The sequence below is a fragment of the Leptonychotes weddellii genome, chromosome 11 (assembly GCF_054177405.1).
Source record: "Leptonychotes weddellii isolate Sample4059 chromosome 11, ASM5417740v2, whole genome shotgun sequence".
NCBI classification, from domain to species: Eukaryota; Metazoa; Chordata; class Mammalia; order Carnivora; family Phocidae; genus Leptonychotes; species Leptonychotes weddellii.
In genome coordinates this window covers 5376363-5402913 of record NC_138379.1, presented here as the reverse complement: position 1 = coordinate 5402913, position 26551 = coordinate 5376363, and the positions used below count along the sequence as shown (strand labels likewise).

The 26551-nt window shown below is 49.3% G+C and overlaps 1 protein-coding gene across 5 annotated transcripts in view; it reads left to right on the top strand.

Moving 5' to 3' along the window:
* Nucleotides 1-604: 604 nt before the first annotated feature.
* Nucleotides 605-26551, top strand: part of DPP3 (dipeptidyl peptidase 3) — a 31868-nt gene continuing 5921 nt past the window's right edge. Inside the window, exons 1-16 of one of the 5 annotated variants that reach the window (XM_006749073.3) lie at nucleotides 606-704; nucleotides 1761-2038; nucleotides 12439-12528; nucleotides 13071-13208; nucleotides 13676-13750; nucleotides 14326-14419; nucleotides 17231-17361; nucleotides 17474-17604; nucleotides 17680-17738; nucleotides 21188-21382; nucleotides 21560-21672; nucleotides 21994-22086; nucleotides 23491-23553; nucleotides 23651-23775; nucleotides 23890-24010; nucleotides 25353-25532. In XM_006749073.3, coding sequence (XP_006749136.3) covers nucleotides 653-704; nucleotides 1761-2038; nucleotides 12439-12528; nucleotides 13071-13208; nucleotides 13676-13750; nucleotides 14326-14419; nucleotides 17231-17361; nucleotides 17474-17604; nucleotides 17680-17738; nucleotides 21188-21382; nucleotides 21560-21672; nucleotides 21994-22086; nucleotides 23491-23553; nucleotides 23651-23775; nucleotides 23890-24010; nucleotides 25353-25532 — 1938 coding nt within the window. In that variant the 5' untranslated portion in view covers nucleotides 606-652. Of the gene's footprint in view, nucleotides 705-747; nucleotides 1009-1760; nucleotides 2039-12438; nucleotides 12529-13070; nucleotides 13209-13675; nucleotides 13751-14325; nucleotides 14420-17230; nucleotides 17362-17473; nucleotides 17605-17679; nucleotides 17739-21187; nucleotides 21383-21559; nucleotides 21673-21993; nucleotides 22087-23490; nucleotides 23554-23650; nucleotides 23776-23889; nucleotides 24011-25352; nucleotides 25533-26551 lie in introns of those variants that run through there. The other 4 variants (XM_031020190.2, XM_031020191.2, XM_006749072.3 and 1 more) reach the window with 4 other exon arrangements.

Here is a 26551-nt window from a genome sequence, read left to right as displayed (position 1 = left end):
TCTCCCTTCCATCAGGCATCGGGCAAGCACCAACCAACTCCAGGCCCCTCGTCTCTTTGTGCTGAGGAAACTGAGGCTCAGAGATGTTTAGCGGCTGCCTTCCAAGCCCCCGCGAATCGATGGCGGGGCAGTGAAGCACTTGTCCCCGCACGGGGGTGATCGCCTCAGCTCAGGCCCGGCAGCTGGCCTTGTAGGTTCGCAGTGTCCTAAGAGTCTCCACCCTTAACCCTCGAATCCAGTGAGGGAGAGGGAGTCACATCACTTCCAGAGCGCAGGTTCCCACCTGCAAAACTGAGGTCCGGGGACCCAAAGGAGAGCGGCGCTGGGGCTCTGTGGGGAAGTCCCTGCCGGTCCGTACCTGACACCCATGCCGCCCCGCACGGACTCGAAGGGACCCTGTCAGCCCGGTCTGCCGGGACTGGGCCGCGCCCAGGCCGGCCACTCAGTTTCCTGGCCGCCGAGCCTGCACCCTCGCGGACAAAGGCTAGGGCCGCAGGGGCCGTCCCGCCGGCGGCCCAGTAGGGCCCGGGAGCGGGGAGCCGCGGGCCGGCGGAGCGCGCCGTGGTGCGCCTATTGGCTGGAGCTGACGCCCATCCGGGCCCCGAAGCCCGGCAATTGGCCGCGGGGGGCGGAGTTCGTGGAGCCCCAATGAATGGGGGAGCCGGAAGCAGGAAGTGAGTTTGCGATGAGAGCAGCTGCTGCAGGTGAGGAGCGGCGCCCGGGTTTCGGGGTCACAATGCGTCATCCTCGGGGGACAGGGCGAGTCTGGACCGAACGCAAGATTATTCTGTTTCTGCCTTTCATCCAGTACCCCTTCCACATTCATCGCGGCCCCGAGGCCAAGGAACCCTCCCGGGCAGCAAAGAGTTAACCCCGAGGGTTGTGCTACTGGGGCGGAGCATCCGGAGTGGTGGGGGAGGCTGGACACTCATTCGGGTTAAGGGAGGGCGGTGTGGAAAATGCGCTGGGTTGGGAGATCCCGGGTCCCAGCGGAACTGTGAGACTTCGGTAAGTTTCGTGGCCTCTCTAAGCCTCAGTCTCTCTGTCTGTAAAATGAGTTTTCTTCCAGCTCCGAACTAATGTGGCTCTGTAGCTCCCCTGGCGAAGCACAGGGAGACGGTGGGAGGATGGAGGGCCAAAGAAAAGGCATTTAGAAGGATGAGAGTGAGACAGATTGCACACCCTCCTGATGAGGTTGGCCTTATTATCACCCCCATTTTACAGAGGTGGAAACTGAGGCACAGAAAAGTGAAACAACTGACTTGGTTTTAGGAGTCTAGGGTTGAACCAGGTTTGGAACCTGGGTCTTCCAGCTGGTAGCCTGGAACTCTGTCCTTGTGAACACAGTGGTGGGTGGAATTGAAGAACTTACAGGAGAATTCTGAAGAGGAGGCTAGGAAGTCAGAGAAAGAGAAGGGGAGCCTGAAGGGCCTGGGCTGGGAGTCTAGAGATGCAGGTCTCTGCTTCTGTCCTCTCCCTTGTGTTAGTAGGCAAAGCTCCTAGCCTCTCTGGGACTCAGTTTCCCTATCTGTAATACTAGGTAGTTGAACTCAATCTTTAAGGTTGAGGGGCCCCAGGCCAAATATGACCCACCAGTGTATTTTGTAATATCTTCGCATGAGTCACCTAACCTCTGAGCCTCAGTTAGCATATCTGTGAATGGGTTTGGGGGAGGATTAAATGAGACCATGAGAGTGCTTAGCTAGGTGTGTAGTTGGTGTGTGGTAAATGACAGCTGTGATGATGGTGATGGTTCTCAGCAGGGCCCATGGCGGACGCCCAGTACATCCTGCCCAATGACATCGGTGTGTTTAGCCTGGACTGCCGGGAGGCCTTCCGTCTGCTGTCACCCACAGAGCGCCTCTATGCCCACCATCTGTCACGGGCTGCCTGGTATGGAGGCCTGGCTGTGCTGTTGCAGACCTCCCCTGAGGCCCCCTACATCTATGCGCTGCTCAGCCGCCTCTTCCGTGCCCAGGACCCCGACCAGCTGCGCCAGCATGCCCTGTCTGAGGGCCTTACCGAGGAGGAGTATCAGGTCAGTTCTTTTAGGTCATCCGGCATTTCCTGAGTGGCTTCTGGGTATGAGGGACCACAAGCAGAGGTACAAAGGTCTTTCTCTGTAGATTAGACCAAGGGCTACAAATACAGGAACCTCTCCTGGAGCCTCAGTCTTCTCATCTAGAAAATGTGCATGAGGGTCTGTACCTCCTAGGGTTGCAGTGACCTGACTCCAAGATAAATGGTGGCCGCTGTGAGTAAAGGAAACAGCTACGGACACTCCGAGATGGTAGAGGAGTGAGTCCAGGGTAGGAATCAGGAGGTCTGAGATCCGAACCAGATCTTTCTCTGGCATGTGTGGGTCCCTGCCTGTCCCCTGGCTTTTGTTTGTTTGTGGGTCTGTTGGCCAAGTAATATTTAGATGTATTTGTAGTGCATTGCCACAGTGCAGAAAGGCACAAAATGAAACACGAACGTTGGATGGTGGGGTGTGCAGCCTTTTGAGTCCTCTGTCTGTGTATTGCATTCCTACACGTACATGCACACGTGCACTGGTTCCTCATTTTGTCTTTTATGTAAATGAGATCATGCTCTCCATGTTCTTAGGAGTTCTGCTTTTTTCTTTCTTTTTTTTTTTTAATTGAACACCACGTCTTGGAGAACTTCCACGGGGTACATATAAATCCAGTTCATCCTTTTTGTTGACCGTGAAGCACTCCACTGCAGTGTATACCATAATCAATTTAATCTTTTCCTTATTGTTGGACATTTGGATTGTTCTTGATTCTTCCTAGAAATAGTGCCACAGTGAGCATACTTGTGCCCCTGTGTGAGTAGGATCTATTTCTAGAAGTAGCATTGTTGGATCAAAGGCTCTGTACGTTTACAAGTGATTGATGTTGTTAAACCATCTTTACAAAAGTTTCACCAAGAATGTATGAGAAAATGGCCTGTGTTTCTACATGTAAAATAAAGGGATTGGATTGCTTATCTCTGAGCTGAGGCCCAGGCTGTTTCTTCTCCCTTTCTTTAACTTAGTAATCACATCCCATTTCTAGACCTTGACTTACTCATTAAAAGAGTTAATGGCTGGGGAAAGTGCAAGCTAAGTATTACTGTTCTCAGTGGGATACTTTTGCTTGCAAATAGCAGAAATCCACCTCAAATTGGCTTAAGTGAAAATGAAAATCATGACTTCCGGTTTCTAGTCCAGCATGTAAGTAGCTTATAAGTCACCAGTCTGTCCTAGCAAGTAAAATGTGAACTAACTGGAACTAACTGGAAAAATCAATAACGTTTCTTATGTCCTTAAGAGAAGTGAGGGCACAGGGCTAACTGCTGCCCCCAAATTGGAGAGACAGACAGGTGGGTACAGAGAATCACAACTCACCAGCGTAAAAATTCATGAACAGAAGCCTCCCCCAGAGCTGGTGCTGGAGTCGGAAAACCTGAACTGTGATTGACAAATCACTGGAGGCTCAGTGTGGACAGCTCTGAGAGTTAAAAACTCCAGGAGGACCCACGCAGAGGAGGGGCCTCCACACTTTTGGGAATTTGGGGAGTTTTACCTCCAGGATCTTGGTCCTCACAATGAATTTCAGAGAAAAAGCCCCTTGTGCTTCTGGCAGGGGGAGGGGAAAGGGAATCATTTTTGAAAAAATGCCAGAACATTCTGTTCTTCACAGTTTGCTCTCAGGAGAAACTGTATCTCTAGAACCTAGCCTGCTAGGGTTTTATCAGAGCCTAACTGACCTGGGTGGAGGAAAATATCCCATTCCAGACAGTTCTCGTCATCCTGTCCCACCTAAGGGGGAGGGTGGGGACGCGGGACTGAGAAGCACATGTAAAGTTCAGTGAGGTAAAAGCTCACTGAAAGACTGCTGAGACCTAATCGTGGGACTGGAGAATGCTTCTCCTGCTCCCACACCTTACCATCGCATTACTAAAGGCCTATTTACAGCAGTTCCTTTTACCCAGTGCATCATGTCTGGCTATCAAGAAAAAATGACAAAACATACTAAAGGCAAAAAACGCAGTTCGAAGAGACAGAGAAAGTACCCGAAGCAGATTCCGACATGGCAGGGATGTTGGACTTACCAGACCAGGAGTTAAAACAACTGTGGCTGATATGCTAAGGGCTCTAATGGAAAAAGCAGACAACATGCAAGAACAGATGGGCAGAGAGATGGAAATCCTAAGAAAGAACCCAAACTGCTAGAAGTCAGAAGACACAGAAATGAAGAATGCCTTTGCTGGGCTTACTAATAGTCTCTGTTAGTAGACTTGACACAGCTGAGGAGTGACTCACTGAGCTTGAGGCTATCCCAATAGAAATCTTAAGAACTGACCAGCAGAGAGAAAAGACTGAAAAACACAGAACGGAGTATCTAAGAACTATAGGGCAACCACAGGAGGTATAACGAATACGTAATGGGAATACCAGAAGAGGAAGAAAGAAAACAAAGAAATATCTGAAACAATAATGATTGAGAATTTCCCCAAATTAATGTCATATAATAAACCATGGATCCATGAAGCTCAGCGAACACTAAGTGGAATATTAAATGCCAAAAAAACTACAGAAAATCAAAGTAAAAGTCCTAGAAGAAGAAGCTGGAGGAAAAATGGATCCTACCTTTAGAGGAGCAAAGATAAGAATTGCATCCAACTCCTCAGAAACCACACAAGCAAGAAGAGAGTAGATTGAAGTATTTGAAGTGTTAATACAAAAAGCCACCAGCCTAGGATTCTGTACCTTGTGAGATTATCCTTCAAAAGTGAAGGAATAACAGATTTTGTCAGACAAACAAAAATTGAGGTCATGTATTGCCGGTGGACCTGCTTTGCAAGAAAGGTCAAAAGTTCTTCAGGGAAAAGAAAAACGACAGAGGTCTGAAACTGAAATCTATGTAAGAAAGGGAGTGCATTGGAGAAGGAAAAACTGAAGGTAAAAAAAAACGTACTTTTTTTTTTTTATTCTTAATCTAAGAGATAACCATTTGTTCAAAATAATAGGAACAGGGTATTTGATTATGCATGCTTATGTTTATCTACATTATATGTAATTTACATATTCATACCTATATAAAACTTATGTGTGCTTTTATATAGGTGAAATAAATGACAGCAGTGATGCAAGGGAGAGGAGACAGGAATTAGAATTACTTTGTTATTATAAGGTTATTATAAGGTGTCATGCTATCCATGGGGCGATATAGTGTTATATGACAGTGGACTTGGATTAGTTATAAAGGCATATTGCAAAATCTAGGGCAACACTAAAAAGTAAAAAAGTATAACTGATAAGCTAAGAAAAGAGAGGAAATGGACTCATGTAAAAGGCTGAGTTAAAACTACAAAAGGCAGAAAAAGAATGGAAGACAAAAATAGGAACAAAGAACAAGGACAACAAATAGAAAACAGTAACAAATATGGTAGATACTAATCCAACCATATCAGTGATCACTGTGAATGACAGTGGTCTAAATGTACCAGTTAAAAGACAGAGATTGGGGTGCCTGGGTGGCTCAGTCGTTAAGCGTCTGCCTTCGGCTCGGGTCGTGATCCCGGGGTCCTGGGATCGAGCCCCACATCGGGCTCTCTGCTCAGTGGGAAGCCTGCTTCTCCCTCTCCCACTCCCCCCTGGTTGTGTTCCCTCTCTCGCTGTGTCTCTCTCTGTCAAATAAATAAATAATATATTTTTAAAATAAAAAATAAGGGGCGCCTGGGTGGCTCAGTTGTTAAGCGTCTGCCTTCGGCTCAGGTCATGATCCCAGGGTCCTGGGATTGAGCTCCGCATCGGGCTCCCTGCTCGGCCAGGAACCTGCTTCTCCCTCTCCTACTCCCCCTGCTTGTGTTCCCTCTCTAGCTGTCTCTCTCTCTCTCTGTCAAATAAATAAAATAAAATCTTTAAAAAAATAAAAATAAAATAAAATAAAAAATAAAAGACAGATTGTCAGAATGGATCAAAAAACAAGACTGAAATATATCTTGTCTACAAGAAGCCCACTTAAATATAAATGGATAGAGAAAGATATACCATGCCAACACTAATCAAAAGAAAGTGGGAGTAGCTATATTAATTTTGCAAACTTCAGAGCCTGGAGAGTTATCAGGGATAAAGAGGGCATTACATAATGATAAAAGGGTCAGTTCTCCAAGAAGACAACAGTCTTTAATGTGTATGTCTAACAGTATCAAAATATTCGGGACAAAAACTGATGCAACTATAAGGAGAAATAGATGAATCCACTACTATAGTTGGAGACTTTAACACCCTTCTATCAGACAAATCTAGCAGGCAGAAAATCAGTAAGGACATAGTTGAACTCAACAACACCATCAGTCAGCTGGATATCAAGACATCTATAGTCTACTTCATCCAACAACAGCAGAATATGTATTCTCGAGCTTATGTGGACGATCCACTGAGATAGACCACATTCAGATCTATAAAACACACCTTAACAAATTTAAAAGAATGGAAGTAATACAATGTCTGCTCTCAGATCAAAATGGAATTAAATTAGATACCAGTAACAGAAAGATAACTGGAAAATCCTCAAATACTTGGAGATTAAACAACACACTTCTAGGGGTGCCTGGGTGGCTCAGACGTTAAGCGTCTGCCTTCGGCTCAGGTCATGATCCCAGGGTCCTGGGATCGAGCCCCACATCGGGCTCCCTACTCAGCAGGAAGCCTGCTTCTCCTTCTCCCACTCCCCATGCTTGTGTTCCCTCTCTCGCTGTGTCTCTCTCTGTCAAATAAATAAATAAAATCTTAAAAAAATAAAATAAACAACACACTTCTAAATAATACGTGGGTCAAAGAAGAAATCTCAAGAGAAATTTTAAAATATTTTGAACTAAGGGGCGCCTGAGTGGCTCAGTCAGTGAAGTGGCTGACTTTTTTTTTTTTTTTTTTTTAAGATTTTATTTATTTATTTATTTGACGGAGAGAGAGTGAGCACAAGCAGGGGGAGCAGCAGAGGGAGACTGCTCGATCTCAACTCAGGTCTTGATCTTAGGGTTGTGAGTTCAAGTCCTGCATTGATGGCCCAGTGTGGAGACTACTTAAAAATATATGTATTTTTTTACAGGCACCTGAGCGGCGCAGTCAGTTAAGCATCCAACTCTTGGTTTTGGCTCAGGTCGGGATCTCAGGGTTGTGAGATTGAGCCCCATGTTGGGCTCTGGGCTCAGCACAGAATCTGCTTAAGACTCCCTCTCCCTCTCCCTCTGCCTCCCCCACCCCCATGCATATATATATGTATATATTGAACTAAAATGAAAACAAATTATCAAAATTTGTGGGATGCAGCAAAAGCAATGCTTAGAGGAAAATTTATAGCATTGAAGCATATATTAGAAAAGAAGAAAGATCTAAAATCAATCGTCTGTTTCCACCTTAGGAAAAAAAAAAAAAGAGCAAATTAGATCCAAAGTAGCAGAAGAAATAAAAAGAATTAGAGCAGAAATCAATAAAATTGAAAACAGGAAATCAGTAGGGAAACTTAATGAAACCAAAAGCTGGTTCTTTGAAAAGATCAGCAAAATTGATGTCTTTTGGGGCTGCTATAACAAAATACCACTGAGGGGCTTATAAACAGAAATTTATTTCTCATATGAAAGTCCAAGTTCAGGGTGCCAGCTCGGTCAAGTTTTGGTGAAAGCCCTCTTCCGATTTGCACACTGCTGACTTCACTGTGTCCTATCATGGTGGAATGGATGAACTAGCTCTTTGGTGTCTCTTGTAAGGGCACTAATTCCAATGATGAGGGCTCTTGCCCTCATGACCTAACCACCTCCCAAGGGCCCCACCTTCTAATACCATCACTTTGGGGGTTAGAGTTCAATGTATGAATTGGGATGGGGGACACAAACATTTAGACCACAACGATTCATAAGCCTCTGACCAGTCTAAGGGAATAAGAGAGAAATCATAAACTATTAATATCAGAAATGAAAGATGAAACATCACTATAAATCCCATGGGCCTTAAGGAAATTGAATCGATAATTAATAATCTTCCCAAACAGAAAACACCAGGCTCACATGGGTTCACTGGTGAATTATACCAAAACATTTAAGGACAACATTATACAGTTCTCTATAATCTCTTTCAAAAAGAGAGGAACAGAGGGAATCCTTCCTAATTAATTCTATGAGGCCAACATTATCCTAACACCAAAACCAAACTAAGGCATTACAAGAAAAGAAAACTACAGACCATTATTTCTCATTTACATAGATGCAAAAATCCTCAGCAAAACATTAGCAAATCAAATCCAACAATGTATAAAAAACCAATGACCAAGTAGGATTTATCCTGGGTGTGCAAATCTGGTTCAACATTTGGAAATAAATAATTCATCACATCAACAAGCTAAAGGAGAAAACCACATGATCATATCAATAGATGCAGAAAAAGCATTTGATAAAATTCAGCACCCATTCATGATAAAACTAAGTAAATTAGGAATAGAGGGGAGCTTCCTCAAATTGATAAAGATAAAGCCTATCTACAAAAGCCCTACAGCTAACATCATATTTAATGGTGAAAAGCTCAAAGCTTTCCCACTAAGATCAGGAACAAGGCATGCAAGTCCCCTCACCACTGTTTTTCAGCATTGTACCAGAAGTCCTAGCTAATGCAGTAAGGCAAGAACAGGAAATAAAACGTATGCAGATTAAGAAGGGAGACACAAAACTGTCTTTGTTCGCAGAAAATATGATTGACCATCTATGTACAAAATGCAAAAGAACTGACCAAAAAATTCCTGGGACTCATAAGCGATTATAGCAAGGTTGCAGGGTACAAAGTTAATATGAAAAAGTCAGGGGATGCCTGGGTGGCTCAGCCAGTTAAGTGTCTGCCTTCAGCTCAGGTCATGATCCCAGGGTCCTGGGATTGAGTCCCACATTGGGCTCCTTGCTCAGCAGGGAGCCTGCTTCTCCTTCTGCCTGCCTCTCTCCCTGCTTGTGCTCTCTCACCCCCTTTGACAAATAAAGAAAAATTTTAAATATATATATATATATGTGTAAGTTGCTTTTAATATACCAGAAAGGAACCATAAGAATTTGAAATTAAGGGGCACCTGGGTGGCTCAGTCATTAAGCATCTGCCTTTGGCTCAGGTCATGATCCCAGGGTCCTGGGATCGAGCCCCGCATTGGGCTCCCTGCTCCGTGGGAAGCCTGCTTCTCCCTCTCCCACTCCCCCTGCTTGTGTTCCCTCTCTCGCTGTGTCTCTCTCTGTCAAATAAATAGATAAAATCTTAAAAAAAAAATTATAAAAAAAAAGAATTTGAAATTAAAACCATAATACCATTTCTAAATAGCACACAAGAAAGTGAAATATGTAGTTTAAAAATACAACAAAACATGTACAAAACTTAAATGAGGAAAACTACAAACCTGATGAAAGATACCAAAGAACTAAATAAATAAATAAAGACACCAAAGAACTAAATAAATAGTCCATGTTCATGAATAGGAAGATTCTGTATTGTCAGGATGTCAGTTCTTGGGGCGCCTGGGTGGCTCAGTTGGTTAAGCGTCTGCCTTTGGCTCAGGTCATGATCCCAGGGTCCTGGGATCAAGCCCCATGTTGGGCTCCTTGCTCAGTGGGGAATCTGCTTCTCCCTCTTCCCCTCACTCTGCTTGTGCTCTCACTCTCTCCAATAAATAAATAAAATCTTAAAAAAAAAAAAAAGATGTCAGTTCTTCCCAACTCTATCTATAGATTCAATGCAATGTGATTAAAAATCCCAGCAAGTTATTTTATTTTCAACACAATATTGGGGAAAGAGTGAAGAAGAAGAACCAAGTTGGAGGATCAGCACCACTCAACTTTAAGACTTACTCTAAAGCTACAGTAATCAAGATAGTGTGGTGTTGGCAAAAGGGCAGACAAATAGATCAATGCAATAGAATAAAGAGCCCAGGGGCGCCTGGGTGGCTCAGTTGGTTAAGCGACTGCCTTCGGCTCAGGTCATGATCCTGGAGTCCCTAGATCGAGTCCCGCATCGGGCTCCCTGCTCAGCAGGGAGTCTGCTTCTCCCTCTGACCCTCCCCTCTCTCATGTGCTCTCTCTCATTCTCTCTCTCTCAAATAAATAAATAAAAATCTTTAAAAAAAAAAAAAAAAGAATAAAGAGCCCAGAAATAGACCCCCATAAATACAGTCAACTGATATTTGACAAAGGAGCAAAGCAACACAATGGAGTAAAAATAGTCTTTTCAGCAAATGGTTCTGGAACACCTGGACATCCACATGCAAAAAAAAGAAAAGAAAGAAAGAGAATCTAGACCAGACATGGACCTTACATCTTTCACAAAAGTTAATTCAAAGTGGATCACAGATTTAAATGTTAAATACAAAACTGTAAAACTCCCAGAAGATAACATAGAAAATCTAGATGACCTTGGGTATGGAGATGATTTTTTATGATACAACACCAAGTATGATCTGTAAAGAAATAGTTGATAAGCTGGGCTTCAATATAATTAAAAAGTTCTGCTTTGTGAAAGACATTGTCAAGAGAATAAAAAATCAAGCCACAGACTGGGAAAAAACATTTGCAAAAGATAATATTTGATAAAGGACTCCTAGCCAGAATATATAAAGAACTCTTAAAACTCAACAGTAAGAGAACAAGCAACCCAATTAAATGGGCCAAAGACTGTAACGGATACTTTCCCCAAGAAGAAATGCAGATGGCAAGTAAGCGTGTGAAGAGATGTTCCATGTCCTATGTCATTAGGGAATTGCAAATAAGTAAAATAATGAGATAACCACTACACAGCCATTAGCTTTGCCGAAATCCAAAACATGACAACACCAAATGGTGTTGCAGATGTGCAGAAACAGGAACTCTTGTTCATTGCTGCTGGGAATGCAAACTCATACGGCCACTGTGGAAGGTAGTTTGGCAGTTTCTTGCAAAAGAAATCTGCTCTTACTATATGATCCAGCAATCATGCTTCTTGCCATTTACTGAGGTGAAATTCGAAAGGAGGTAAAAACTTATGTCCACACAAAAGCCTGCACATGGATGTTTGTAGCAGCTTTATTCACAACTGCCAACAATGAGAGCAACCAAGATGTCCTTCACTAGCTGAGTTGACAAATTGTGATCCACCCAGACAATGGAATATTATTCAGTGCTAGAAAGAAATGAGGTATCAAGCCATGAAAAGACAGGGGGAAGTCAAATGCATATTACTAAGTGAAAGAAGCCAATCTGAAAAGCCTACATATGTTTGATTCCATCTATATGATATTCTGGAAAAGACAAAACCATGGAGATAGTAAAAAAGATCAGTGGTTGCCAGGCATTGAGGGGAAGGATATATAGGGTGGTGAAACTATAGTATAATGTATCGTATGTAGGAGTGGATATATGCCATCCATTTGTCCAAACCCATAGAGTGTACACCAAGAGTGAACCCTAATGTAGACTGTGGTCTTGGGTGATGATGTGTCCAGGTAGGTTCATCAGTTGTCACAAATGTGCCACTCCAGTGGGAGACGTTGATAATATGGAGGGCTGTTCGTGTCGGGGGGCAGCAGGTACATGGGGAATCTGTATACTTTCTTCCCAGTTTTGCTGTGGATCTGAAATGCTCTGAAAAATAAGGTCTACTTTAAAAAAGAGAGCGTTACTGCCTCACATAATTGAAAAGTCCAGGGCTAGTGCAGGCTTCAGTCACGGCTGGATTCAGGGGATCAGGGATACCATTTTGATGCAATCTTCATCTCTCAGCCCTACTTTCTTTCTTCACTCCAACAGGGGAGCTCCAGGGGCTCCAGGCTCCATGATCCCTAGTATAAAAACAGAGGCTCTTTGCCACTAGGAAATGCCTGGGTAGGGCTCTTACTGTCTAGCTTGAGCCTGGGACTACCCCCGGAGTCAGGGAAGGGAGATTCCCCCTTCCCAAGAGGACGATTGAGGTCTTGTTGCCAGAGGAAGGGAGACTAAGTTTTCGGCCTGCAAAAGCTATAGAGCAGATGATCAAGGCCCCTCCAGCTCTAACATTGGATGCTTCCAGTTCCAGCTGCCTGGCTGGTTGGGGGCAGAAGACAGGCTTTCTGCAGAAGGAGGCAGAGACAGTGTTTCAGCTGGGCTTCAGAGCTCATACAGAACAGCCGCGGGAGGCTGAGAGGGTGCTGGGCATAGCGGGAACAAAGGTGGGTGTGTTTGGGGGCTGCTGAGAAGACTGGTTTGGCTGGACACTGGGTGTGTGAAGATTGGTCTGTGAAAGTATGTTGGGACCAGACTGGGGCCTGCCGGGATCTGGGTCCTGCCCCCAGATTTCCCAGCCTTGCCTATACTGGTTCCTCTGGGTGTTAACATCTCAGGAGGGAACCTCCCTGGGGTGGGGTCCGGTTGTGGGGGGGCTGTGTTTCTGGGTCTCTGATGCCCGCCTCCCCCCAGGCGTTCCTGGTCTATGCTGCAGGTGTCTACTCCAACATGGGCAACTACAAGTCCTTTGGCGACACCAAGTTTGTTCCCAACCTGCCCAAGGTGAGTTGAGGGAGGGCTGGGGAAGGTGAGGAATTTGGGGCCGGCGGGATGGGAGTGGGGGCCTAAGTGGAACCTTGACCCTGTCACTGCCATGCCTGTCACATATAAAGGGAAAGCAGTGTTTCTTCCTGACTATGCTGACCTGAGGGCATACAAGGGGAGGATGTATGAACTTAAGTGCTTGCGAAAATGGAGCCTGGTCATCTCATCACTGGGGATGGTGGAGAGGCCGGGCACGGTGAGTCCCTCACTGGCACTGTGAGCTTGGGCCCATCTCGGGCAGAGGCCACTCTTACACCTGGGCTCTCGGCACTCGCACACACAAGTTGTCTGGCCGTCTTGTTGAAATGCAGCTTCTGACTGAACGGGTCTGCTGTGGGGCCTGAGGCTCAACATTTCTCAAGCAATACCGATGCTGCTAGCCTGTCAGCCGCACTTTGAGCCGGGTCCTAGACTGCAGGAGAGGAGCTGGGGGGTGGGTGTGGAAGGTCCAGAAGACAGGCTTGGCGGTGTGGCCGAGCCAATGGCCTCTTCCCCTGCAGGAGAAGCTGGAACGTGTGATCCTGGGGAGTGAGGCGGCTCAGCAGCACCCGGAAGAAGTCCGGAGCCTCTGGCAGACCTGCAGGGAGCTCATGTTCTCTCTGGAGCCAAGGCTTCGACACCTCGGGCTGGGGAAGGAGGTGAGGCCCCCCAACCGTACAGGAGAGTGGAGGGCATCCTTTGGAGTCACCTGGCATGGAGGGAAGGATACTGCATAAGGAGGCAGTGGGCTTCAGTTTTGTCATTTGTAAACTAGGAAGCAAGTTGGATGGAGTGCTTTCTGAATGCCCTTCTGGTTCTGACAGCCTGGGGTGGTGTGTGCAGAAGGGAAAAAGAGAAGAGCTGAGAGCTCGAGGGAGCTGAGGAGGGGAAGATGGGAAAGGAGCAAGCCTTCGGGGTGGGCCAGCCGGCAAAAGGCTGGAGCAGAGCTGCAGGAAGGCTGGAGATGGGCGTCTGTGTGTGATTTGTGTTACGGTTTTCTCCCCTGGAAAGAGATGAGAGGGAGCAGGGTGGAGGCTGCCAGGAGGAAGTGCAGGAAGCCAGGGGCTGGGGGCAATGTGTCCTGACCGCGGCAGTTCCTCCTCCCATCTGTCCCTTTCCCCGACAGGGAATCACCACCTACTTCTCTGGGGATTGCACCATGGAAGATGCCAAACTGGCCCAAGACTTTCTGGACTCACAGGTTTGAGGGTTGGGGAACTTGGGACAGTGGGTTGACAGGGCCCCCTCGCCATTGGCACCCACTCCCAGGTTTCAGCTTGGGTCCGGAGACACGGCATCCGGGCATTTGAAGTAGAAAAGACTTGGGAATCCTTGTCTAAGAGTTGGCCTGGCTCCAGCGAGGAAGACGTTCCCACACGTGCCAGTGATGAGCTGCCCCTGCCCGCCCCAGGCCGAAGGCCTTCGTGACAGCCTGAGGGCAGGACAGCGGAGACATCAGAGCTGCTCCGATTAGGTCCTGGAGTCCCTCATGGGGTTTACCTCCCAGCAACAGTTTCCACGTGTGCTGCCTCGCATAGCCCTGGGTCAGCTGACACAGTGGGGTCAGCGCTTAGTAAACTTAGTGCTCAGCGTATAGAGCAGAGCGTCTCGGGGAGCCCGGCCTGGCCTGCGGGCTCAGGCACGATCCCCCGGACGCCCCAGCCTGCTTTGCCTCTGTACCTTTCTCCCTGGTGTGAACCCGTTTCCCTCCTCCCACCTTGTGGCCCCCTCTGGACTTACTCTTCTTCCCCAAACCCCTGCCCTGGTCTTTTCCAGAACCTCAGTGCCTACAACACGCGACTCTTCAAGGGCGTCCCCCAGGATGGGAAGCCCTGCTACGAGGTGCGGCTGGCTTCTGTGCTTGGCATGGGTGAGCTGCTTCACACACCCCTTTACTCCCTCCTCAGCACTCCTGGCCCGGGGAGGGGGAGGGGGCCGGACTGAGGACAGGGGTTACCGGGCCCCCCAGGGAGTGACGGACCTAATAGTTCCAGCACACGTTGACTGCAGACCTACTAGGCGCCGTGCTCCCTGCTGTGCTCTGCGTCTGGTGGTACCTAGGAGGGGGACACGAGCCCCGGGGCTGGCTGCGACAGTAAAGATACAGGGGGAGACATGAGGACAGGGAGAGGGGTTCCAGGCCACTTGGTGGATGTTACTGCCGCAAGCCTCTGACGGTCCCCATCCTTCAGGCAGTGGCACAAAGGATAACAATCCATGTGAACAATGGGAACAGAGGCTGGGCCACCTGCCCCATCACAGGCTAGAAGAGAAATCCAAACTGCACATCAGTGAAGGCTTAGTGGAAGAGGTGACCCTATGGGTCTTGGAGGTTCGGGAGAATAGAAAGGGGGAGATGGCGAACGTACTGGAGTCCGCTTTCTAAATATCTCTCAGAGTACCCTCGGGGTAAAGCCCAAATCCACCTCCGAGGGCTCTATCACTCAGAACTCTTCACAAGTGAAGACTCTATTGTACATTTGCCTAAACCAGAAGGGAACTTAACAGGCTTGGGTAATTAAGAAGCCTGGAGTAGGATGGCTTCAAGCACAGCTGGACCCAGCTGCTCAGACCGTATTCCAAGAGATTTCTCTGTGTCTGGGCTCCGCTCTCTCAACTTCATCCATGGCGTGTTCCTCCCACACAGGGCCTGATAGACACCAGCCTGGCCACTCCAGCAGAAAGAGGGCCCTTTTCTCCCAGAAGTTTCTTCAATAAGGTCTGGGAGTGGCTCTAGTTTCTCTATTTTGGGACCCGTATTTATCTGTGAACCAATCCCTGTGGTCAAGGGACAGATAGATCTCTGATTGTCTGGACCCTGATCCCAAGCCTGCCTCAGAGCCAGGTGATGATGAGGTCAGCCCCTCCCATGCACCTGAATTGGAGGTGGGGGGAGGAGGATTCTCAGAGGAAAATTGGGGTCCAGACCCCTATGAGGACCTTTGCAACCTGACCCTCCCTTTTCCACTTGCCAGCCCCCAGCCCCATATCCCTGCCCGCCTCCCACTTAGACTCTGTGCCCAAGCCGTACTTCGTAGTTTACTGAAAACCCCGTGCTGTCACATTTGCCGTCCAGAACTTTGCACGGTCTGTCCCCTTTCCCACCTCGAAGTCCTCCCTCTCGTCTACACATTCACGTGATGAACACCTGCACATCACCTTCTCCAGCACCCTGCCCTGTCCTTCCATGACGTTCTCTTTTCCCATCAGCACACCCAGTAATTGCCCAGGCTTTTTTGTTGTTGCTGTTGACTGCGGGCTCCTCAAGAGGAGGAACTGTGTGTTTCACTGACCACTGTCTCCCCAGTGGCTAGCACTTGGTAGAAACTCAGATCTTTGGTGTGGGAATAGATGAAGATGGCACCCTCTGATGGAGGGAACGGTGTGAGCCCCAGAGCATGGTGGAGGGAAAGTTTAGGGATTGGCACATTGTTGGATTTGACCAAGGAGAGTGAGGCTCTGGAGCCAGGCTGCCTGAGTGCACCTGGTGTGTTATCTCTTGCTGTGTACGGATGACCCCCAGATTTAGGGTTATAAACCCACCTCTTCACGCTCACAGACTCTGCGGGTCAGGAATCGGGATGGGACACAATCGGAACACCTTGTGCCAGGTGACAATGTCCGAGGCCGCAGCTGGGGAGACTCGGAGGCTAGGGTGCCATCAGCAGCCAGGGGCTGGAATCACCTGCAGACATGCTCCCACGGCCGGCGGAAGATGCTGGCTGTCAGCTGGGACCTCCGCAGGGGCTATGGGCCAGAACGCCTTACGTGGCTTCTTCACGTTGCCCATGTTGGCTGGCCTCCACCAGTGAGCATCCCAAGAGAGCCACCTTGGGTGGCTTGGTGGACACCCCAAGAGAGCCATCTTGGGTGGACAAAAGCTGTGTCACCTTTTATGACCTGGCTTCAGCAGTCCCGTGGCATCACTTCTGCTAGAGTCACAAGCCTGCCCAGCGTCAGGAGGAGGGCCAAGAGCCCCCACTTCCTGATGGGGGATGTCACCTTGGGAGGTGGGAGACACTGTGCTTATCTTTTTTCTTTTACAGCATAACCTAGAAATATATCCTACTGCTTAGCGGCAACAAGCAAAACACAACAAATCACCACAAATGTAGTGGCATAAAACAACATAAAGTTATTCTGTTACTGCTCTGGGGGTCCAAAGTCTGAAACAAGACTCCAGTTCCTTCTAGAGCCTCCAGGGGGCGATCTGTTTCCTCGCCTCTCTCAGCTTCAACTTCTAGAGGCTCCCTGCTTTCCTTGGCTCATGTCCCCTCCCCACCCCCAGCATCTTCTCTCACCGTACCTCCTACTTCCTCTTCACCCTCTCATCTCCTTATAAGGCTCCTTACATTTCGGTGATGGCTGTCTTTCTAAATACAGTTTGCCACCCTAGGTCTGAATCTTGCTCTGCCACTTGCTGCCCGTGTGACCTTTGGAAACTTACTTTACTTCTCCATGCCTTAGTTTCCCCATCTGTAAAATGGAGATAACTCCCCCCAGAGTTGATGTCAGGCTTAAATGAGTTAACTATATACATATTTTTTGAAAATGAAAGTTTATACTAATTTCTGTAGGCAGTGGGGAGTCATTGAAGATCTTAGAGTAAGAGTGTCACAGTGAGAAGCTTGCTGGGATGTCTTACGCTAGCCTTTTCCCTGAGCCATCCTTCTTCCCTCAGAGCCTGCTCTGCATTCTGAAATGACTTCCAAGCTGAAGAGCTACGAATTCCAGGGGAGCCATTTCCAGGTGACTCGGGGTGACTATGCCCCTATCCTCCAGAAGGTGGTGGAGCACCTGGAGAAGGCCAAGGTAGGGCTGGCTGGGGGCTGAGGGGTGCAAGCTCCAGATCCCTCTGGGCAGCAAAGACAGGTGCCGGGACAGGTGGGTGGCCTGAGGCTGACCGACCCCTGCTCACCCCCAGGCGTATGCAGCCAACAGCCAGCAGGAACAGATGCTGGCTCAGTACATAGAAAGTTTCACCCAGGGCTCCATCGAGGCCCACAAGAGGGGCTCCCGCTTCTGGATACAGGACAAAGGCCCCATCGTGGAGAGGTGAGGCACCAGCCTTCACCCTGGCTGCCCCCCTCCTGCCTGCCCCTCTTCCATCTCTGCCCTTTACTCCCCCAGTTACATCGGGTTCATCGAGAGCTACCGAGACCCCTTTGGTTCCCGTGGAGAGTTTGAAGGTAACTTCTGGGAGGACGGGGGTCAGCTTGCAAACGCTTACCCCGGTGTCCCCTGAAGGTTCTCCCCTCCCCCCTTGTCAATAATAATACAAATAATCAGAACCAGTGTTGATGATTTACCAGGCACTGGGCACTTAGCTATAGGAGCTTGTTTGGACACTGTCCTGTGACAATTACTATCCTCACTTTATGGAAGTGGTTATCGAGGCAGAGCTGGCGAGTGGCTGAGCCTGGCACCTTGGTTCTGAGCCACTTTGCTGCCTCTGCTGTCTCATCCGGGCACAGGCTACGGCCGTTCCAAGCCCAGCTTTGCCACTCACCGGCTGTGTGACCTCCCCAGCTGGGTAAACCCCATATCTGAGCATCGGTCACTCCCTTCTGGGTGTCGTGGGAAGTGAGGTATTATATGCAGGCTGCTCAGCACAACGCCAGGCACATAAAAGGTCATGGGTGAATGGGAGCATAATTAACATCATGCCTGTGAACTTGACTTGGCTGCTGTCATCCCAGGGCAGATGGGAGGCCGCCTTGGCCCCGCATGCCTATAGCCATACCCCCACCAGACCCACCTGTTCGAGGCAGGGCATCCAGCCTGAGGATTTAGACTTCTGTGCCAAGCCTTATCCTCCCCAGCCCCTGGGGATAGAGTCTGGAAAATCCAACTGCTAGAAGCTGGAGAAATTAGCTTGGGAGGAGAGAGGAAAGCCCCAACAGCTGGTGGGGGGCTTAGATCTGTGCCCAAAGATGCAGGCCCAGGGCACAGGTGGTACAGGGACCAGAGGGGAGGACAGGTGTGCACACCTGCAGCTTGCCTGCCCGGGTCCTGATTCTCCAGGCCTTTCCGAGGGCCAAGACCCCAGAACATCCTAAGCAGCCTTGATCTCAGAGGCTCCCCTCTTTACCTAACTCATTGTAGTTATTAGAAAAGTAGTCCATGGGCGCCTGGGTGGCTCAGTTGGTTAAGCGACTGCCTTCGGCTCAGGTCATGATCCTGGAGTCCCAGGATCGAGTCCCGCATCGGGCTCCCTGCTCGGCGGGGAGTCTGCTTCTCCCTCTGACCCTCCCCCCTCTCATGCTCTCTCTATCTCATTCTCTCTCAAATGAATAAATAAAATCTTTAAAAAAAAAAAAAGAAAAGTAGTCCAGGGGCACCTGGCTGGCTCAGTCAGTAGAGCATGTGACTCTTGATCTCGAGGTTGTGAGTTCGAGCCCCACATTGGGTATAGAGGTTACTTAAAAATAAAATCTTAAAAAAAAAAAAGGAAAAGTAGTCCATGTTCATGGTCACAGATTTTGGAAAACATACTAAAGAAATCATCCGTGATTGCTCCCACCTCAAGGTTAAAATTGGGAGTGTACATTGTGGGGGTTTTTTGTTTTTATTTATTTATTTTAAGATTTATCTATTTATTTATTTTAGAGATAGAGTGCAAGCAGAGGGAGGGGCAGAGGGAGAGAGAGAATCCACAAGCAGGCTCCCAGGCTGAGCAGGGAGCCCGATGCGGGGCTCGATCCCAAGACCCTGAAATCATGACCTGACCTGAAACCAAGAGTTAGCCACACAACTGACTGAGCCACCCAGATGCCCCTGTTTTTTGTTTTTATGTAGAGCTATAAATGCTTAAAAATGTGTGTGTGTGTGTGTGTGTGTGTTAAAAAATCCATGTTTGTTTTAAGTAATTGGAACAATACAGAAATATGTAGGATAAAACATGAAATTGGTCCCCTGTGACACTCCCCTCCAGAGGTCACCACAGTTCACACAGTTGAGTACAGGTCTTTCCAGAGCTTTGTTTAAGCACACGCACAGAACTTTTAATTTATCCAGGTAGATGAGATTATGCTTTATGGATTGTTCTGCCACTTGCTTTCTTCACTAAATATTTTAGATATCAAAAAAAAAAATTTTAGATATCTTTTCATATCAGTATGTATAGACCTACCATGTTCTTTTTATTTTTATTTCTTTATTTTTTTAAATAGGCTCCACGCCCAATATGGAGCTTGAACTCATGACCTTGAGATCAAGGGTCACATGTTCTACCAACTGAGCCAGTCAGACTCCCCCATGTTCTTTTTGTTTTTTATTTTTTTATTTTTCTTTTTTAAAGATTTTATTTATTTGTTTGAGAGAGAAAGAGAGCAAGAGAGCACAGAGGGAGAGGGAGAAGCAGACTCCCCTCTGAGCAAGGAGCCTGACGTAGGGCTCGATCCCAAGACCCTGAGATCATGACCTGAGCCAAAGGCAGATGTTTAACCGACTGAGCCACCCAGGCATAGGCATGCCACCCCCCATGTTCTTTTTAATAGCTGCGTAATATTATAATTTCCCATGATATCTGCTATTGTTACATGACTAACAGTTGCATGGTGGGCCATCGTATAGCTGCCCCCTAATTTATTTAACCAATCCCGGAGGTTGCGTTTTCTTCTTTGCTGTTTTAATCATCCTGTCTTCCTGACCTGGTATGCCAATTCCACCCGACACAGTGGCTCCAGACAGGGAGGCTTTGCCAGGTCTAACCCTTGGCCAAGTTAATCCGTTCTTTGCAGGAGCCTGACCACACAGTAGTCTAGGCCAGGCCTTTCCAAGGCATAGCTCGTGCAGGGTTCACAGGAATTACACCAAAAAGGGTTCAGTTCTAAGCAGTAAGGGGTCTTGCCTGCAGGACCTCTAATATGCAAATGTACATTAAGAATCTCTAAGAAGTTAGCCTTCAGCTCAGGTCATGATCCTGGAGTCCAGGGATCGAGTCCCACATCGGGCTCCCTGCTCAGCGGGGGGTCTGCTTCTCCCTCTGACCCTCTTCCCTCTCGTGCTCTCTGTCTCTCATTCTCTCTCTCTCTCAAATAATAAAATCTTTAAAAAAAGAATCTGTAAGAAGTTAGAGATAGAGCAAATAGTATTATCCAAACTTATTTGACCAGGAAGCTCTTTCTTTATGAAGGCTCTCATAGAAACTACATGTTACGGAGTGCAACTTTGGAAACAGAAACGGAACCTAGGATCTCCAACCGCATTAAACCTGAAAGGATCAGTCCCAGGCCTCCTACATAGTATACTGCCTCAGTCACCACCTCGCAAGCCAGACGCTCTAGCCTTGCAGGACAGTTCAGTTGCCCCCAAAAGAACATGTTTTTTGCTCTTGCAGTCCCTTCCACTGGGAATCTGATCTTTACCCACCACCCCCTATGTCCTCCCTGCCATCTCCTTTAAGATCCATCTCAGATGTTACCCAGTGAAGCCGCCTCTATATCCCACCCACCCCGGTGACCTCCATGAAGACGAGACCAGGCCTGGGTCCCTCTTCTCCCCACTGGCCCGCAAAGGGTACTGCACACAGCAGACATGTGGTACCTGCATGATGGCCAGAGGGGTCACGGAGTTGAGTGGGGTATGGGACCCCTCCCAAACCCTGCCAGCCCACAGCCCACCTCTCTCCCTACAGGCTTTGTGGCCATGGTGAACAAGGCCATGAGTGCCAAGTTTGAGTGCCTGGTGGCAAGTGCAGAACAGCTGCTGAAGGAATTGCCCTGGCCCCCGACCTTCGAGAAGGACAAGTTCCTCACCCCCGACTTCACCTCCCTGGATGTTCTCACCTTCTCTGGCTCTGGCATCCCTGCTGGCATCAACATCCCCAACTGTGAGCTTCCTCAAGCTGCAACAGTGTCCCCTGAGTCGCCCCTCCTCCTACCCACAGTTGCCCTGGCCCCGTGCCCCGCTCCGTTCTCCATCCCAGCCTGGTCCTCTTGTCTAGACTCCTTATCTGTGGCCCTCGATGTTTGCCCCTTCTCCCTGGTTCCCTCCCTACCTTCTCCAGATGACGACCTGAGGCAGACGGATGGCTTCAAGAATGTGTCACTGGGGAACGTCCTGGCTGTGGCCTACGCCACGCAGCGGGAGAAGCTGACCTTCCTGGAGGAGGAGGACAAGGTGGGCACTAGCAGCCCAAGGGTTTGGGGCGGGCCTGGCCTGACGGCTGACACAAGAAGGCAGAGGGCCCAGTGCAGGGAGAGGAAAGAGCACGGCTGCCAGCCCGGTGGCCCTGAGACTTGGCCTGTTTGCTCACATGTCAAACTGTGGAGGCAGTCCCTTCCTCCAGGTTGTTGTAAGGATGGGATGGGCGGAGCGGGGGCCCCCGTGGAGCCTGGCAGGAAGGAGGCTACAGGCCCTCGGTTTGGCAGCAGGGGCATCAGCAGGCCATGTGGCTGTGGTGGGGCTGTAGACAGCATGGGCCTCTGCTTGTCTCGGCAGGACCTGTTCATCCGCTGGAAGGGGCCCTCCTTTGATGTGCAGGTGGGACTGCACGAGCTGCTGGGCCATGGCAGCGGCAAGCTCTTCGTGCAGGTGAGAACGCGCCCGCAGCTCCTCTCCCCCACGATCAACCCCACCAGGGTGAAGCTGCTTCTGTCTTTGTCCTCACGGGCTTTGGATTAGGTGGGGAAAATGGCCCCTAAAGGAGCGAAGTTCCTATCTCACCCTCCCCCGAGATGTCCCAGGAGCCCCAAGGGTGCAGGGCCCTCAGGACAGTCCAGCTGAGGTCTCCTTCACAGGAGGAGTGGCTTGGCTCAGGCCAAGGAAGCCTGCCCTGGAGGTGGGACTCCGACAGCCCAGGGACAGGGAGGCTGTGAGGCGCAGTCTCTGCAGGCTCCCAGTCCTGAGGCTGCAGCATGGTCTGTCTTTGGACTACTGTTCCCTAGAACCTGTACCTTTCTAGGTATTAACAGGGAGTGAGTCACTTCTTGCGAGAGCAGCCCCTTCCTGCCAGCCAATCAGAGTGGCTGGAGCCCCTGGGACACCCACTCAGGGAATACAAAGAAGACAGGCAGCCTTTCTGCCGGCTGAGGAGAGCCCATGATGGACCCCTAGCATGGAGCTGCACAGACGAGATGACCAGCGGGGAGTGGGGGGTTGGGGGGGGTAGGGCCAGGGCATCAGAGAGAGCGGGGTTCTGGTTTGGGTCTGCTCCCTGTGAGGTGGGGCACATCACTGAATCAGGAGGGGCTGGAGGTCAGGACGATTCAGAGAGCAGCTAATGGGGGCAGCAGCCTGGCAAACTGTCCTTGTCCAAGCTTTGAAGTCACAGGGAAATGGAGACAAATGTGGCCACTCTGTGTCCTTGCACAAGTCAGTTCTCCTTACTGAGCCTCAGTTGGCCCATCTGTGAAACAGGGACCCTGACTCCTACCATATCGGCCATCATGAGGAATAAAAGCGAAGCCCTAGGGCTTGCCTGACACAGTAGGCCCTCTGGAAACGGATTTACTGTAAAGAGATAGTGTGCGTGGAGGTTATGTGCTCTGATTCCACGTTGGGGCTCATAGTCTCTGGACTTCATTTTCCTCCTCTGTGAAGTGAGGTAATAGAACCTTCCTGAGGGGACGTGGTTGTGAGGAATAAATGGATGGAGCATGAAAGACACTTGGCACGTGGAGTGGATAGCAAGGCTGATGCTTATTGGAGGTAGAGAATCACAGGCTGTGGCCTCTGCCAGCATGGGGAGAGGGCCCAGGAAGCGCATAGGGGAGCAGCATCCCAGCTTTCTAGCCCATCCGCTGGCACATATCTGGGGTCCAGAGATCCTGGGTCTGAGTTTTCACGTGCTGGGGGCTCTGAGAGGGCAGCCAGGGTCAGAGGACTCTGGTTTGGAGGCGGCAGCACGAGGATGGCGCTCAAATCGCTGGGCTGAAGCACTGGGCTGGGGCAGAGGCACCTTTCCCTCACTTGCCCTATGTCCTGACCCTTCTGCAGGATGAGAAAGGAGCATTTAACTTTGACCAGGAGACAGTGATCAATCCAGAGACGGGGGAGCAGGTGAGGGCGGCCTCGGCGGAGCCCCCTGGTGCTGGGGGGCTGGGCATGCTGGGGTGGCAGCTACTCCTAAGCCTACCTCCCGGGCTTCCCCTCCCAGATTCAGAGCTGGTACCGGAGCGGGGAGACCTGGGACAGCAAGTTCAGCACCATCGCCTCTAGCTACGAAGAATGCCGGGCTGAAAGTGTGGGCCTCTACCTCTGCCTCAACCCCCAAGTTCTGGAGTACGGGCAACAGGCATGGGGGGTGGGCCTCCCTGTGGACAGAGGGCGTCCTGGCGGGGGTCAGGACCCAGGCAGCCTCTGACTGCCCCTGCCACCTCCCTGTCCCTCCCCCAGGATCTTTGGCTTCGAGGGGGCTGATGCAGAAGATGTGATCTATGTGAACTGGCTCAACATGGTTCGGGCTGGGCTGCTTGCTCTGGAGTTTTACACCCCTGAGGCCTCCAGCTGGAGACAGGTGGGAGCCAGCAGAGAGCTGGCAGGGGGAGGCCTGCAGAGGGGGCCAAGGTCAGGATTCTAGGTGTAAGGATGGGACAACCTTATCTACCTAAGAGGCACATGAAGTGGGTTTAATCCCAGACTCCACTGCTTATGGGGGTAAGTCACACTGTTGTGAGCCTCAGTGTCCCTGTCTGTGCAATGGGAATAATAATCTCCCTGCCCACCTCTGAGGGCGAAATCAGATGAGGTGATTTTATACGACTGCTAATAGCTGACTTGCATCAGACTTAACTCTGCCACACACAGTTCTAAGCACTTTATCTGAATTAACTCTTTGTTCCCCACGTCAACCTCAGGAGGTAGGTGCTATTATTACTCTCATTTTAGAGATGAGGAAATTGAGGCACAAAGACATTAAGTAACTTGCTGTTAAGTAGCAGAGCCAGGATTCAAATCCAAGCAGTCTATCTCCAGAGCTGTTAGGCTAGGCTGCTCAGTTATGAGATGTACTTTGGAAATAGGGTAAACAACAGGAATGTTCTTTTTTTTTTTTTTTTAATTAATCATTATTTCTTTATTTTTTTTTTTTTAATTTATTTATTAGAGAGAGAGAGAGTGAGAGAGAGCAAGAGGGGGAAGGGTTAGAGGGAGAAGCAGACTCCCCGCCGAGCAGGGAGCCCGATGTGGGACTCGATCCCGGGACTCCGGGATCATGACCTGAGCCGAAGGCAGTCGCTTAACCAACTGAGCCACCCAGGCGCCCTCAGGAATGTTCTTAAAAGTCATACAAGTCTGTTTTGAGGAGGCAATCTTATGTCATCAGAAGAATACACGTTTTAGAGTCAGAAAACTTAGGTCTGAGTCCTTGATCTCCCTTAACAGCTGTGTGACCCTGAGCAAGTCACTTCACCTCTCTGGGCCTCTGTTTTGTCATCTGTAAACTGGGGTTCATGATGCCCACTTGGTCCCACTGTTGAATGCAAACAAGATTGTAGAAGAGAAAGTGCTTGGTGACCTGGATTGTGGGGGACCCCTGGGGGTATCTGCTATCATCAGGGTGGGGTCTGGAGCAGCAAAGGGCATGGTGGTTGGCAAGGGGGGCACAGGGCTCTGGGACCTGCCTGGAAATGGCCTTCCTGTTTCCCAGGGCAGCCTGCCTTCCCTTATGAGCAGGGAGGGGAGGATACATTTAAGGGGAGAGGAATAGGCAGAAAAAGACCCACAGGGGTGAGGGAGAATGAAGGGGTAAGAATAACTGACAGTTACTGAGCACATACTGTGTATGAGGCTTTGGACCAAGCTTTTGATATGTCTTATCTCATGGATGTAAATAATTCCTTTCTTCTTGGCTCCGGCAGGCCCACATGCAGGCCCGGTTTGTGATCCTGAGGGTCTTGCTGGAGGCTGGCGAGGGACTCGTTACTGTCACTCCCACCACAGGCGCTGATGGGCGCCCAGATGCCCGGGTCCGCCTTGACCGCAACAAGATCCGGCCTGTGGGCAAGCCCGCCCTGGAGCGGTTCCTGAGGAAACTTCAGGTAAGCGGAGCCCTCTTGCCTTCCAGCCTCACCCTGTCTCCTCCCCTCTAGTACTGCCTCGTAGCCTTCTGATCATCCTTTTGTTTGTTCGTTCGTTCATTCATTCGTTCATTCATCAGACAAGTGTGTATACTGAGTGTTACCATATGCCAGGCACTGAGCATAAGTCGTAAGCAGTTTCTTATGTTGTAGTGAACATGTAAACAATAAGCGAATGAGACGAGAGCTGTAAAGACAATAAAACTTGGTGATACGATAGCAAGTGAAATTGGAGGGGAAAGGAATGCAGAGCCTCCTTAGCCTGGGTGGTCAGGGAAGGCTTCTTGGAGGAGATGGCGTTTAAGCTAAAATTTGAGTGCCAGGCAGGAAACAGCTATGAGAAGGTTCGAGAGCAGAAGAAACAAAGCACAAAGTCTGGTTTGGGGACTGGACTGAGCTTTGTGGGTTGAGGGACAGAAGGAAGCCTGGAGCTTAGTAGGTGAAGGACAGTGGTCAGCGTTGCCTTGGCTTCCCTCCCACGTAGGGATGCTTAGAGTCGGGACCATTTGGGGTTCTGATGTCAGTATTAACCAGCCACGTAATTGGGGCAACATACTCTGCCTTGCTGGGCCCCACTTCTCTCATCTGTTAAATGGGATACATTGCTTACCTCACCTGGCAGACAGCAAATGACACGACATACTGAGCAAATAGAATGTTGTGAATCCAAGCCCGTGTGACATTAAGTGTGGCCCATGGACTAGCAGCATCAGCATCACCCAGAAGCAGCCTACAAATGCAGATTCCTGGGCACCACCCCAGACCTGATTCAGAGATTGTGAGAGCAGGACCCAGGAATCTGCATGTTTACCTGCCTGCCAGGTGAGTCTGACATTCAGCAAAGTTTGAGAACCACTCAAGGCCCACTCTTCACTGCAGTACCTTCTAGTGGAACTGGGTCCTGCCAGCTTTTTCAATTGATAAAAGGCCCAGCCTTCAGTTCAGCAAATACCTCCATGATTATACTCCCACCTATTTCC